The 16,411-nt window shown below is 36.8% G+C and overlaps 1 protein-coding gene across 7 annotated transcripts in view; it reads right to left on the bottom strand.

Moving 5' to 3' along the window:
- Positions 1-16,411, bottom strand: part of LOC137048043 (probable E3 ubiquitin-protein ligase HECTD4) — a 128,087-nt gene that overhangs the window by 91,261 nt on the left and 20,415 nt on the right. For 4 of the 7 annotated variants that reach the window (XM_067426205.1, XM_067426363.1, XM_067426434.1 and 1 more), the window contains exons 6-9: positions 13,344-13,482; positions 9,521-9,691; positions 4,446-4,638; positions 265-423 (exon numbers count right to left, since the gene is read on the bottom strand). In XM_067426205.1, coding sequence (XP_067282306.1) covers positions 265-423; positions 4,446-4,638; positions 9,521-9,691; positions 13,344-13,482 — 662 coding nt within the window. Of the gene's footprint in view, positions 1-264; positions 427-4,445; positions 4,639-9,520; positions 9,692-13,343; positions 13,483-16,411 lie in introns of all 7 variants that reach the window. The other 3 variants (XM_067426058.1, XM_067426281.1, XM_067426132.1) reach the window with 1 other exon arrangement.

Below are 16,411 nucleotides of genomic sequence, written 5' to 3'. Positions count from 1 at the left end.
CAAGAAAGTCATGTGTTTGGAACAGGAGGGTGAATAAGTAGAGACTTACATTTTAGGGTGAACTATCCCTTTAACTGTTATAAGTTTGATTAGGTAACAGTGGTATAAATAATGGGAGCAAAAATGGATAATGTTAAATGAAAAATCACCATTCAAACACTATCCATGATAGCGTTTAGTATAAAACAATACCAAATTATAATGTTAAAATGTTTGTTTAGGGTATAAAGATCGCTCCCCTCAGAATAAGAGCTGATGACTTACCCTTAAGAGAAGAAAGGCCACTGGAGCCACCAAACAGCGAGCGGGTGGCAGAGCTCCCAGCTACACCTGGAGTTGGTGCCAGCATCACTAGGTACGTTCCACAAACGTACATTGGCGTCTTCCTCAGTGTTTTGATAGACAAGCCACAGCTTGTATTGACTACTGGGACAAGAAAAAACAAAAACAAGAGACCAAGATCAACACTGGGAGCTAAACTATATTGAAGAATTACGCCAAGGATTATCATTTGTTTATTCAATATATATTTTTCGCTTTTATTGGAATCATCCACACACACATTAGGTCTTACGCTAGTTTTCAAACATCTTGAAGTTGCCACAGTACTTGTGTATGGATTTTATTTGAGTTACAAATATTTGTAATGAATTAATGATGAAGTTGCAATTTAGTACATCTAAAGACCAATTCACACTGCACAAACGGCAACAAACCCAAGCGCCCATGGAAAAACATGCAATATTCTCCATTAATTTTAATCAATAAAAATAAAAGACAGCAGCTTTCAAACATTACTTTCCTTCTCATTTTATAGTTCATTTGAGGCTGTTTCTATGGCGTTAAATGTTGAGAGCGCATTGTAACGCGAGTGTGCATCCATGTAACAAATCTCTCTGGTCGCAGGTGGATTTCTTTCACTAGCACAAAACTTACTGGACAGGATGCGCGCTTTCAAATATGGCTCTCGCTCAGATTTTACGTGTGCCCGCTCAAACTTTGTCCAGTGTGCTCTAGCGAATTTCTGCTTGCTCTTTCTCTAGAATGGTGTTCTGATTTGTCCAGAAACCTACCATTTTCACTGCAAGGATGATTTGCTAAGCATGCCCAGAATCTACACGCAGTCTTTGCAAGGGACTTGCTTCATCGTCATGGCAGCGGTTCGCGTCCAGGTCAGATTAGGTAAGAGTTCGTTAGAAAATCGTACCAGTGCTCAAACATTCCACGACCGAAAACGCCGATTTAACATGTTCAGTCGGGGGAAACAAACTCCGACAAACGGCAACAGACACCAACAGGTAACACTGATTTCAATTGGCCTTAAAATATATTACCAAATTTAATATTGAATAACGCACTGAGTTAAAATTATAATCAATTACTTTGGTATGTTGGTCAACATATCAAAGTGAGCGTATTTCTTAAGGGCACAAAATATTATTAATTTTTTTATGTTCTTTAAAAGTAAAACTTTTAATTTGGCATTATTACAAAGTGCACTTTTAAAAAGGTTTAGTTCACCCAAAATAATTTCTGTCATATTTACTCACCTCTCATGTCACTTCAAACCTTTCGTTCATCTTTAGAACACAATTGAGGATATTTTTAATGACAAATGAGAGCTTGCTGTCCCTCCTTAGACAGCATCGCAACTACCAGTTTGACACTTCAAAAAGTTTATTAAAAGATTGTGAACATGAACCATTATGAATAGACTGGTTCAGTCCAAATTTTCTGATGAGACTCCATCGCTTTAGATGATGAACAGAATGAATTAAGGCTTTTATTCACATATGAACATTCATCAACTCACACATCAGTTATGGTAAACGGAAGCTCAAGCATCCTTGCTTGAAGTGTAGGAACCAATGAGATTCATTCTCCTTTTATGCAGCATGTTTGAGCTTCCACAAGAACCAATGAGGTTTGGTCTCGCTCGTCAAGCATGTACGGTTGATCTTCTGTTTACATCAAGCGGCAACCTCCCACAATCTCTTGAAGCCAATACGGAAGTAATGTAAACTGCAATTCCTCAACTGGCTACTAGGGACAGGCTCCGGATGGTGAGCAGAATATTATGGAACCCCATGTTAAAATTCTTTGCAAAAAAAAAAAAATGTTTGCAGCCTGGTAAAAAATTGTGTTTTTTGGCTTATAAGGCTAATTTTGACCTTCATGACAACTGTGAGGGGGGTGAATTTTTTTCATCGCGGGAGTGACACACGATGACTCGCTCACAAGATGGCAACGCCCAGCTCGTCTTTAATTGAAGCTTCAAAACGGCTTATCAGAATCCTATTGGTGACGTCACGGACACTACGCCCAATTTTTTTCACAGTCTATGGTTTATATTCAATGCTCGATGTTTATGTGGGAATAAAAGCCTAAATTAAATCTGTGCATCATATAAAATGCTCAAATTATATGGATTAGTTTTACAGTCGCTTTATACAATTTTTGAATCCAAGTAGTTGCATAGGCTGTTAATGGAGGGATAGAAATCTCTCAGATTTCATTAAAAAATATCTATCTTCATTTGTATACTGACAGTGGTGGACGTTCTGAAGAGCGGGAAAAAAAACACGCGCTGCTTACGCGCTGCTTAGCCCTGCTAACGCGTGCAGTGTGAAACCGGCCTAAGACGACACATACCCCTGCATTAGGTCTTAAAGAGGCAGTACCTTTACTCTGTTAAATGTAAAACTAAAGATAAGAACATCACTCACTGCTCTTGATTGAATAGCTTGTGTAATCTTGATAAGGATTAATCTTTAATTTAAACAGTGAAATATGCAATTATTTTACATTTGATTACTTTGTTTAATTTCTCTACCTAAAAACTAATGTTAGACCCACCTGAAAAACCTGAAAAGCATTGTTTATTTTATTAGTATCTTTGCTCAATAGTATTTATTTGTGCTGCTGCTTGTATTTAAGTTATTTGTGCTTATTATCTTTATTTTTATTTGACAGTAGTCCTTTTTCCTTGAACATAGTAAATACAGAACCGTACTGAAACCGTGAACCTAAAACCATGATACAAACCGAACCGTGAGCAATCTGTACAGTTACACCCCTAGCGTAACGTATGTGAGAGGGTGCCATAAAATTTTCTACATTTTCAAAGGTTGCCTTGACTGAAAAAAAGGTTGGGAAACACATTTATTCTTCCAGTCTCGAGTACCACCTAAAAGCACACTTTTTTTGTCATTCCAATTGAAAGATTCAGTGGACTGTTTACATGAGACGCTAAATATACCGATCTGGGGTTGGCATGTGCTAACTTTCAGCTGGAGTCATTTTGTGACATGTTCTGACAGTTTGTCTGCCGCTTCAGAAATGTCAACACTGTCATCTCCAGCAGCTTGGATGAGTTCCCGGTTGCCATAGCAACTCTCAACAGCCACCAGGACTTACGGTTTTATAAAAGCTATTTATTTGTTGTAAACTTTAATAATCATCTCAGAAAAATTAATTCTTCTGTCAGGCGCAGTAAAAAGTAAAAAGTGCTATTAGTGTTCACTTAAAGTGTTATTATTCCAAAATTATCTTCGTGACTTCTTACGAAATAAAAACTTTCAGTTACCCCTCAAAAAAATGTACTTTCCTGTCTTGTCAACTTTACAGCCTGGTGTGAGCGCGGCGCGCGCTCTTCAGTAGTGAAGGTGTGTGCTGTATATACGTTACTTGACTCCCTCAAACGCTATGCTGAGACCCCTTACGAAAGGAAACTGAAAATATATTGAAATATATTATAATATATTTTAAATACATGGAATAATATATTGATGGTATTATACAATATATTAAATATTCCTGTAATATATTGCAAAATATACAAATGATTGCCGCTTTCATATATTGCAATATTGAATAATTGGAGAATAAAAATATATAAACCCCATATATGTGAATATATTGCCTAATGTTTTACATGATATTTTCCAATATACTGCAATATATTTTTGTTTCGTTAGGGACGTCCCGGGTCCTTGGTTAAAATAGCAGTTCTCACAATTTACGAATAGTTCGAAACATTTGGGATATTTTAAGTACTCAACTGAACAAAATATAGAACACTAACCTAGTAGTTTTTGGATATTTTACTGTCAAAATACTATAGTGCACCTTTAAGTAAGGTACATTCCACCACTGTATACTGAAGATGAAGTCCTACGAGGTTTGGAACAACATGAGGGTGAATAAATGATGACTTTTTGTGTGAACTATCCTTTTAAGAAACAGTCCAAAAAAAAACAACAACTCTCGTTTATTACATTGATATTATTTTGTCCGCAAGTAGTTTGTAGTAATATAGTTAAGACATGAAGTATATACTATTACAATTAAGTGCCCTTCTTTTTCATAAAGGCACCCATTAATACAGAAACGAAGCCAAAAACGCATGGGACAGCCGAGGCACAAACAACATACAGCAGTATTACCCGACTGTTCCTCTTTAACAGGGTTGGTGATGGCAGAACCAGTGAGGGCAGCCAGTGTGGACGAGTGAGAGGCACGGAAGCGAGACATGCGGCTCAGGAGCAGCTCATTCAAACACTTAGATGACTCGCCTTCCTTTCGCGACAGGATTACCCGATCTTGTATAGGACTGGCCACACACAGACCAGACTCTGCCTGCAAAAAAACATAAACAGATAATTGGAGCTTGAGAAATGAGGGTTCAGCGGACACTTTGTTATGTTTACAATAATTCCCTTGTGAAAAAGAAGTGTTTTTAAGCACTTGTAGTCTTGTAATCAAATCTCAAAAGTTTAATTATAAAAAAAGTACTTGCAGAAAATATAATATTGATGATATTAAAAGGACACTTAAATGTACTTTAAAAATTACACTTTGATGACTGTTTCTTAACATACTTAAGTAAACATTTTCAAACTGTGTAAACATCAAATTAAAAGTTTTACTTTAAAGAACATTTGAAATAAAATGTGGTTAAGTTTCAATAATATTTTGCGATGCTTTAAAGAAGTGTGCTTATTTTGATGTGTTGACTAAGATACTAAAGCACATGTGAAGTAAATTGAACATTTTAACTGCAGTGTTTTAATCTATATTACATGTAAAGTTAATATCTTTTAAATGCACTGAAATGCAACAAATGTGTAATCACAAATATATTTAAATGCATAGCACAAAAGTCCAACTAACCCGTTTAATCCCAAATTTTTTCCTGCAATGTGAGTACATGCAATTTACTCCTTAGACCTCCCTAACACACAAATGGTATGCCTTCTTTGATTTTATGTTGGTTAAGTTAGTGAAATATTAGGTTTTATACTCGGTCACAATAGTGACCTGTGGGAAACAGCATAGACAGAATTCATACAAATTCTTCTATTAGACCTATTTACCGGTTTGAAACTTAAAATAACAATAAAATATCCAACATATAAGAATGAGATATGATTAGGATTCACTTTAAAACTATTTCTATTGTTCATGATACACAATAAAAAAAAAAAATTGGGGGTATGAAAATTGAAATAAATACAAAAATCTAGGTAACACGTTCTTCTTCACTGAATAACGTGTCTGGCCAAAGAGAGGGGAAGAGGTGACCAACAAACCTTGAAAAGATCTAGGCACATACATGTAGTTATTACTCCTAAATATTAGGAAGAGCAACTTTGAACATTGAAGCACCAATTGGTAAATCCGAAATTTGGAAGTTTACAAGGTATATCTTATAAGGTTTATAAGGTATATCTCATAGATATAGATAGACAGACAGACAGACAGAAGTATAGACTGATAGACAGATAGACAGAAGTATAGATAGATAGACAGACAGACAGACAGAAGTATAGATAGATAGACAGACAGGCAGACAGACAGACAGAAGTATAGATAGACAGACAAGTATAGATAGTCAGACAGAGAGAAGTATAGACAGACAGACAGAAGTTTAGCTAGATAGACAGAAGTATAGACAGACAGACATATAGATAGACAGATGTATTGTTAGACAGACTGACAGAAGTGTAGTTAGTTAGACAGACCGAAGTATAGATAGATAGACAGACAGACAGACAGACAGACAGACAGACAGACAGACAGACAGACAGACAGACAGACAAAGGTATAGACAGACAGAAGTACGATGGATGGATGGATGGATGGATGGATGGATGGATGGATGGATGGATGGATGGATGGATGGATGGATGGATGGATGGATGGATGGATGGATGGATGGATGGATGGATGGATGGATGGATGGATGGATGGATGGATGGATGGATGGATGGATGGATGGTTTTCAGTTCAATCTGTGAGTGAGTTCATATGAATAACACAGAATGACATAGAGGGGACATATTCTGTGTTATACTACCGTTCACAATTGTGACCGTCTTCTTTTATATGCATCCTGACAGCAGAATAAACTATGTATTCATATAATTTCAATATGTATGTATAGATGACCCTTTCATGATGATGTGTGCAAAAAATGAATGAGCTATTCAAAAATTAACTTTGATTAATTCATTAAATTTTCCTGTCATTTCTGTGCTTTCACATTGTCATTGTGCTAAGATGGTAGTACCAAGAAATAAGTAAAATATTCGAGGAAAATTTACGGTCACAATTGTGAACGGTGGGATTAAACGGGCTAATTGCATTAAATATAAAAACAAACCAATGCAATTTAATTAACATGCAATCAAGTGTCCAAAACCATTACATCCAGTTCACACTTAAGTATATTCTTTTAAAAGTATATTTCCATTAGTACCTTTTAAAAGTCTGCTAAAATATACTTCTTTTTCACAAGGGTTACCAGTCGTTGCACGCAATAAAACTACAAACAATAAATGCAACTACAAAACTGCACAGAACATAATGAAATTAACATTCCTGATATTAAAAAAAATCTTCAATCACAGGGTTTTTCTTGCATTGAAAATATTTTGGCAGCCACTAAATGAATCTTTGTTCTGCCAAAGAATAATCTGATCATTTAATGTGGCATTACCTGCCATGTTGCAGTACTGATACCCACTGATAGCCAGCTTCTTTAAACACTCTCATTTGTGTAAGCATGTAAGCTCTGTGAAGTGTCAAAGATTTCTACTTACAATTTGTTTGCGCAGCATTGTAACCTGACGTGGTACTACTCAATTCTAGTCAGAATATGAGTCTAAAACTGCTCCATTGGGCTGTGATTATGGGGCGTTTCAACCGAACCAGGAAAGACCCAAATTGGATAGACCTACAACCAATCAGAGCAACGAAGCGACGCATAACATTAGTTGTCAAATGTCTGCGGTTTTCCCGCAGGTTGTTTTCCATTTCCGCGGGGTGAAGCGACCTCAATTAGGTCTGGGCAAGTTAACGCGTTATTATCGTGTTAACGCATTAATTAATTAACGCAGACAATTATTTTATTGCGCATTAACGTAGTTATTTATTATTATATTGAAAGACCATTGCTCACTGCCTCTGAATACACACACAGGCAAACCATTGGTCAGGAGAATACAGGGCTGTCTGTAGCCTAAGCCAAGGGCTTGACATTCTTTGTCTGGGACAAATAAAATATAAAAATAACCAGAAACTGAATGATTAGAAATAACCAGAAATGAGAATGATTCAGAATTTTTTGTTGTTTTTATAATATTCAATGTAAACAGCGATTGATGAGTGTATCTCTGGCTCTGGTACGTTAACAAGTCATGTTGAGGCTCGCGCTGCCTGTCTCTTTGTGAGAGACATTCGTGGAGAAATCAAAACAATTGAGCAGCAATATAATCTCACAGGAGAAACATACTGGGGTAAAACTGAGCTTTTTGTAGTTGTTGATATTAAAGATATTGTAACACAAGTCGACTTTGCAATCGTGAATTCTGTAGCATGAATGGTGTAGCCTAGTTCAATAAACAAGTAGCCTAATTAAACAACCTTTTTTGTTCCATTTCACCCATGATTTTACCGACTAAAATAGTTCCAAAAAATGCAACTCTCAGCGTGGTGTTTTGTAACTAAATGATTCAGCGTTTTGAATGAATCATTTGAATGAACGACTCAATGACTCACTTATGAAGACGATCACTTGCTGCCACCTATTGGCGGTTATGTTTAGAAGTATGATTGCATGTTTTATTTAGATCGTCAATCTTATAGCATTATTTATTGCAGCTGTATTTTTTTGCAGTTTAAATTATTTAATTTGATTGGTAACAGCCTATAGTGTTTTTACTATTATAACTGAATTTATTAATCATATGTAAGAATTTAACATGATTTTAATAAGATTTTAAAAAATGGCCTTTATAAAATTAAATAACGGCCTAGGGTGAATATCACAAATATGCAGATTTAAGTAGGCCTATGTTAAAGCTGACAGAACACTGATGAGAATATTAATACAGAATCAATATATGTATACCACCAATATAATTTAATTTGATTAAATTTATGTTTAAGTTGATATTTAGAAGAAATATTGTAACTGTTACTAACTTTTAACTGCTGTTAATATATATATATATATATATATATATATATATATATATATATATATATATATATATATATATATATATATATATATAATTTTGAACAAGCCTGTTTATTATAATGAGTTTTAACAAGAGTGCAGCTTTGTGTACCTCAGGTTGTAATAGACAGCTTCATAATGGTTGCGATTTTAGCTTGCTTTCTGTATATAATATATATTGTTCATGCTGCTAACTACACATCGCAATGTTTCTGGATTGACAAGTTGACAACCATATTTATATATGCACGATTGAATCTGATTGACCGTGATAACCATAGCAATGGACAGAATACTCTGATACATCTCAGAATACATCTGATACTCAGGGCTCCAGACAAAATCAATTTTGGGGGAAAAAATTCCAAATTATTATTTTTTAATTCCACAAAACAATAAACTTGATTTTTTTTGTCTTAATTTTGTCATGTGTTGTCATGTCTGCCCTCTTTTTTACAGCATAAGCATTTTCATCCATCATCCACATGGGCTACTCATCATTGCACATGCAGGTAAAAATGCACGCAATTTTTAATCATAACAAATTTATAGTGTTGCCAGTGACTATCGCAGCAAAAACATAACTCGCAAATTCATATTTTTGGTCGCATTTCCAAGCCTGGAGCCCTGGATACTGTATGTCAAATGATCTTGGAGAGTAAATGCAAAATAATAGACCGGACAATTTCTATTAATGTGTTACTTTGTTGTTTATTTTATTACTAACTTTTCAAAGAAGTCACTTACATAATTTTAAATATAAAATGGTTCTAAATACTTTGTTTTATGATATGTTCTAAGTTAATAAGGATAAGTTAATATTACAAATATTACAAACCGTTTCTTTGTATTTATTTTGGATTTATTGTCAGTACTAGGCTTGCAGTTCACAAGGGTAGGGTACTTTGTACTGAGTGCGGATGAGCGTGTTTGACCGCCATCACCGAAGGCCATTTTTGTCCTAGGAAAAAACCTGACACATTCTCAAGTTAATACCATTAGCTGGAAGACATCCATGAAGACAGAGTGGCCTTTCTGTGTTTTCTCGTTGATGCTGACAGGTGACCAAACCCAGTAGAGGTAGGTACCATCAGAACACAGACGCAGGGTGGTCAGGCAGCTGCCCACTGGGAAATGATGATGGGGCATTGCAACTACTTGAGAAACCTTTAATAGAGAAAGAAAAATTAGAATCTTCCACAAATAAAGCATTTGTAAAGGTCTAGTTAATATACAAGGATATATAATATACAATTTGTTAAATAGATTTCTGAATGTTACATTAATGGTACCCTCAGGACGAAAGCCAAATTTCTATAATTTGGAACTGTCTGTTCAGTCATAATGAAAATGATTTAATTTGTGAAAAACATTTTGTAGATATATACATCAATGAAATTGTCAGGAATAACCTATAAAAATGAATTGATATTGTGAAAATCCAAAATGAACAAACTTGAGCTTTACAATATTAAAAGGGTCATATGATGGTTCTAAAAAAGAACATTATTTTGTGTACACTCACATAAAGGATTATTAGGCTACTTATTATTAGGACCATACTAATACTGTGCTTGACCTCCTTCCGCCTTCAGAACTGCCTTTAAGGGTTAGTTCAACCAAAATTGTAATTAATGTGATTAATGACTCACCCTAACGTTGTTCCACACCTGTAAGACCTCCGTTTATCTTCGGAACACAGTTTAAGATTTTATATTTAGTCTTTATATAGAGAGCATATCCAAGTGTATGCGCACAATACTGTCCAATGGACAGTATATGTCCAGTGTCCATGTCCAGAAAGGTAATACAAACATCATCAAAGTAGTCCATATGTGACATCAGTAAGTTAATTAGAACCTCTTGTAGCATCAAAAATACATTTTGGTCCAAAAATCACAAAAACTACAACATTATTCAGCATTGTCTTCTCTTCATTTGTTTTCAAACCTCAAATAAAGATTCAAACGGTCATGAATCAGCGTATTGATTCATGATTCGGATGACCAACGTCACGTGATTTCAGAAGTTTAGCAGTTTGACGCGCGATCCGAATCATGAATCACAACATTAGGGTCATTAATGACATAAATTTCATTTTTGGGTGAACTAACCCTTTAATTCTACGTGGCATTGATTCAACAAGGTGCTGGAAGCATTCTTCAGAAATGTTGGCCCGTATTGATAGGATAGCATTTTGCAGTTGATGGAGATTTGTGGGATGCACATCCAGGGCCATTTTAGTACAGTGAACTCCTTGTCATGTTCAAGAAACCAATTAGAAATGATTCAAGCTTTGTGACATGGTGCATTATCCTGCTGGAAAAAGCCATCAGAAGATAGGTACATGGTGTTCATAAAGGGATGGACATAGTCAGAAACAATGATCAGGTAGGCCGTTGCATTTAAACAATGCCCAATTGGCACTAAGGGGCCTAAAGTGTGCCAAGAAAACATCCCCCACACCATTACACCACCACCACCAGCCTGCACAGTGGTAACAAGGCATGATGGAAACATATTCTCATTCTGTTTACGCCAAATTCTGCCTCTACAATCTAAATATTTGAACAGAAATCGAGACTCATCAGACCAGGCAAAAATTTTACAGTCTTCAACTGTCCAATTTTGGTGAGCTTGTGCAAATTGTAGCCTCTTTTTCCTATTTGTAGTGGAGATGAGTTCTGCTGTTGTTGCCCTTCCGCCTCAAGGTTGTGCGTGTTGCGGCTTCACAAATGCTTTGCTGCATACCTAGGTTTTAACGAGTGGTTATTTCAGTCAAAGTTGCTCTTCTATCAGCTTGAATCAGTTGGCCCATTCTCCTCTGACCTCTAGCATCAACAAGGCATTTTCGCCCACAGGACTGCCGGATGCTGGATGTTTTTCCCTTTTCACACCATTCTTTGTAAACCCTAGAAATGGTTGTGCATGAAAATCTCAGTAACTGAGCAGATTGTGAAATACTCAGACCAGCCCGTCTGGCAACAACAACCATGCCACGCTCAAAATTGCTTAAATCAACTTTCTTTCCCATTCTGACATTCAGTTGAGAGTTCAGAAGAGTGTCTTGACCAGGACCACACCCCTAAATGCATTGAAGAAACTGCCAAATGATTGTGGTTGATTAGATAATTGGATTAATGAGAAATTAAACAGGTGTTCCTAATAATCCTTTAGGTGAGTTTATTTGGTTTAAGGCAATGAGTTTACATGTTTTTAGGACTTAAAAAAAAGTCATTATTTTACACACACTATACATTATTGTTGCTCCTTTATGCACCTCCTTTCTGAAGAGCGTTGATTTTTGCAAAGCTCATTGTAAAAAGCCGGGTGTGCTCTGATTGGCCAGTGATCAAGTGCGTTGTGATTGGTCCAAAAACCTTAAGCGTCTGACGGAAATTTCACGCTCCTTACCATATTTTGAATCAGCTCTCATAGCAAAGCAATATTGATAGATGATAATGTCGGTACTACTTTATCAATTTGAGCCCAAATCTTATCCGGATGATGCAGATGACCAAGCTGATTGATCAATGTTGCCAACCTGACTGGACCAGAAAGTATCAGATTGTTAAGTTTGCAGTTGTTATCGTAGAAGTGAAAAAGACCAAGAAATGACTTTACTATACCAGGTGCTAGAAATAGACCTCCGAAAAATGCACAGTACGCAGTAGAATATTTGAGTTGTCCTGCTCTGGAACAGTGTTGTAAATAAAGCTTAGCCACTGTTTTCTAACTGTCCCCTCTTTTGGAAGGCCAAACAAAGTAGTTTGGCTTTCACAATGAAAAACACAGCGTCTCGACGGCATGGCAGTGCCGGCAATGACAATACTAAAGCGAGAATAAAAGTTACGCCCTCTTTTCTTTGCGTTTACATTTGGCCAGTGTTATGAAACTCTGCCCCCACATACAGACGTAGATTTGTGACGTAGATCTGTGTATGAATGATGTTTAGGAAGGTGTGGCTGAGATTTTACTTTTACAAAAAATATCTCTTTGGTTTTGAGACTTTGTTTTCATAACTCTGCAGATCCTATAGATGCACAAACAGCTACATAACACACTAAAGAAAAAGGAAAACAAGAAAAATTTCATCATATGACCCCTTAAACATCAAAGCGTTCTGGGAATGAATGCCAAATGCTGGTCAAACTCCAGAAATCCATTAAAAACTCTCTCTCTTAAAGCTTGGAACATACTCTGCAAGAACAAAGAAATTTGTTTGTCTTCTCAAGGTGGCAAGAACCAGAACAAAGTTCGTTCTTGCCAGTACATTCATACTTCACGAGAAAAGCAGGTGCTGATCATCTGCGTTTCTCCGTATTAACCACGCCCTCTCTAAATATATGACCAATCACACAATAGTTCTCAGACACCCGCAAGAAAAAAAGTTCTGCTCAGGCGATGTGTCGAGAACAAGCTGCGAGAACTCCCAAACCAGGGCTGCGAGAACAAAATGACGTAATTTTGTTCTCGCAGCTTTTGGAGCGAGAACTTTTTTCTCTGTTCTTGCAGAGTATGTTGCAGCCTCAACTGTACAAAACAAGAAGAAAAGAACAAAAATTCAGCATCCATAATCTTTTGACAAAATGCTGAAAAATCAAGGGATAAAAAGTTCTTCATGTTCCAAAATTCATATTACATCAATAATATGACAACCATGTCCCACAGCTTATACAACGGTTTCATTTTAAACAATCTTAAATTAGACACCTACTAGCAATTCTGATTAGAAATATCAGTATATATACAAATAGCCCTGTTATTTGTAATACTTGTAACAATTGCAATGTAATGCAATGCGATGAAGAGGTTGTACCTGCAGTGTGAAGGGGTCGATGACCTGGCACAGCTGATGAGGTTTTGTGTCAAAAGAGGCTGGACGGTGGAGCAAAAAGCCACTACTGTGTGCCACCCACCCTGCTTCCATTTCCTCATTCCGACAATACACAAAACCCCTGTGAGGAAGGGCAAAGAAAACAGTTTTAGGTTTCAAGTAGGTGCCATGATTGTCGGCAATTAGAGTTGACAAGCGCAGTCTGTAGAAATGTTGCATACTTTAGGTCTATATTAGGTCTGTCAGGAATATTGTCATTTGCTTGTTTAGTTTCATTATCATGAACTTTTAATTTGATACTTATTTCCTGTTGTTTTTGTAAATTTTTCCCGTCATCATTAGTTACTATTGCCATTCATATGATCATCACTCCTGTAAGTATTAGTTTGTTATCAGTATGTGTTTAAGTTCCAAATATCACACGCTGTTATTTTACCTGGATTCTGAAAAGAGTTTGTTTGATGAAATACCTTTTTTTTCAATTCATATTCATCTTCGAGTCGTTTACTTACTTATTAATTAGTCTTTCCATTAATGCCATCCTTGTGTTTATTCAGGCCGATATGAGAACACGCACAAAAACAAAAGGCGGGATTTATCGCACAAACCAATCATATCCAGTGATGGCATGATGGAGCCATTGCCTCCTCTCGTGTGGCTTTTCCCCATTCTTTTATATTACCCAGCACAAATCTCACCGCACAGGGGCTTTATTAAAAGATATATGGGGACAGAGGAGACATGCCTCCCTTTGTAACTTCACCTGCGGATGTCGCTATTGGACACTGTTACTTTATTAAGAGTGACTTTTACACTGTTTAATGTCACATTTTGTAACATTTGTGATGATTTATTTTTGTTATATAGGTTAGATTATGTTCTCATACAGTTTATTTCGAGGAGACACTGCCTCCCTAGCCTACTCAGAGAAAACACCCCTGATATACACATGCACACGCACATGCAAGCAAAATGAATCGGAAAGCACACAGGCTAATGAGCTACAGGCAAAACAAGTGAAAATTTGGGTCGGATCGGAGATTCACACAAAAATTTGTTCATTAAACCCTTAATTTAGCTCCAAATCTAAAAGTATCTTTATTCGTCTGTTTTCTGAGGAGTACCTTTCCTTTGTCCATGAAAAATTAAGTTTTTCTCTGCTCGCTTCTCATTGACTGGCGCTTCCCCTCAACACAAGTTTGCTATCATTTAAAGCACAACATTACAACGTTGATCATATTCGTAGTAAATTCTCGAAGGCATGAGTCTGAACCAATGAAATGTGATTTTCAAACTTATGTTGATGTGAATAAAACGATCTTACCCACGGTGACTGACACATCAAAAGCGTTTGCAAAGACATCTTAGACAGCAGGCAATTCCCACACATATACATAGAATTACATTATTACAAAATAGTCTTGCTGAGTATTCACACAAGTATTATCTGTAATGATCTTAAATAGTGATTGACCGAGATATCGGTCATATAATAGTTTCCCGATATTTAAACATTTTCCCATAATCGGGTATCGGTTTTGTAATATCGGATTCACTGATAAATGGCACCATTCATTATTACAAATAATTGGTTAAAGGGTTAGTTCACCCAAAAATAAATTCTTTCAATAATTACTTACCCTAATGTCATTCGACACCCGTAAGACCTCCGTTCATCTTCGGAACACAAAATATATTTCCGATGGCTCAGAAAGGCTTTCATTGACACCAGTGTCATTTCCTCTCTTTTAAAACCCATAAAAGACCTGTATAGTGATGGGCCGATTTCGAAACAATAGTTGTGTCTCATTTTGTTACATTTCGAAGACTGCATCCTCCGGAGGACACATCCAGTGCACGGAGCGCCCTCAATCAGAATTAAACGAAACGTCCTTTGTAGGACACACAGGCAGGAAGAATCACGTTCCTATGCCAACAAGTTCAGCCTCGTTGCGCTTTCATGCTAGTTACATGAATGAAAATTATTTATAACTTGAAAATTACTATGAAATGTTTATTGTCTTGACAGCAAAGTACTGTTCTAAACGTTTAAAAAGCACTAAAAAGTTGTAATCCTGTTTACCACAACTATCTGTTAGAGCTTAATGCACCACTAGGTAATTTTTGCCCTTGGGGTCCCCCTACAGTTGGGAAAAAATATTGTCCTCTACTATGTCATAAACTCTGTCATCCTAATACAGGGGATGCACGCATGCATTTGTTGACATGACAAACATGATAGCCCTTGAACTAGTGATGAGTGGGTCGTCTCATAACCCGCGGACCCCATATGTCTATTTAATGGTCGCGGGTGTGGGGCGGGTTGTAAAAATATATACAGTGGTGCGGGGCGGGCCAAATAATTTCATAAAAGCCGGACACGCGGGTTGGAAAAAAGCCGACCCGCGCCTCACTAACAGTTATCCTGAACACTGTTCACATGCAGGAGTTCTGCTTGCGTCGCGTGTGAAATGTCTTCATCCCAGGTACAGTGGCATATGTTTCAGGATGTCATATGAATATAATTTCATGGGTTTAATTTTTTCTTAAACGCCAAATGATCGTGATGCTCACATTTACAAGCCAGCGTTATTATAGTAGCCTAGTCTACTGGTTACCATTTTACAGAATCTATGATACTTCAATTCAGTGTTTGAGTGGTAGGTAATATTAACCAAAGCAAGCATGACAGCCAAGTCAGCATCGGTCGGGCACGCCTCCTTCAGCTCACGCCAGCGAGCAAACGCTGGTCCAATGTTGATCCTCGTCCTGCCTTTAATCCCATCACCTTTTCGTTTCCTCTTATTGCTTTCCTCCAACAAAACCTTTGCTTTCTTATTTGTCTGTGCTGCTTCGGACATGACTATAACATCCGACAAACAAACGATAGTTGGGCTCGCACGTCCGAATTTAAGGAAGTGTGGGTGTTGGTGGAAGTGACGTATATGCCGTAAAGCAGTCGAATTTTGTAGTTCTTTTTGTTCTCGGGTTACTACCCGAAACCCAAATTTTAAAAGTACGATTAAAAACAATACAGACCCCATCAGGCT

Source organism: Pseudorasbora parva, chromosome 1 (genome assembly GCF_024679245.1).
Source record: "Pseudorasbora parva isolate DD20220531a chromosome 1, ASM2467924v1, whole genome shotgun sequence".
Classification (NCBI taxonomy): Eukaryota; Metazoa; Chordata; class Actinopteri; order Cypriniformes; family Gobionidae; genus Pseudorasbora; species Pseudorasbora parva.
This window is presented reverse-complemented; position numbering and strand designations above follow the sequence as displayed.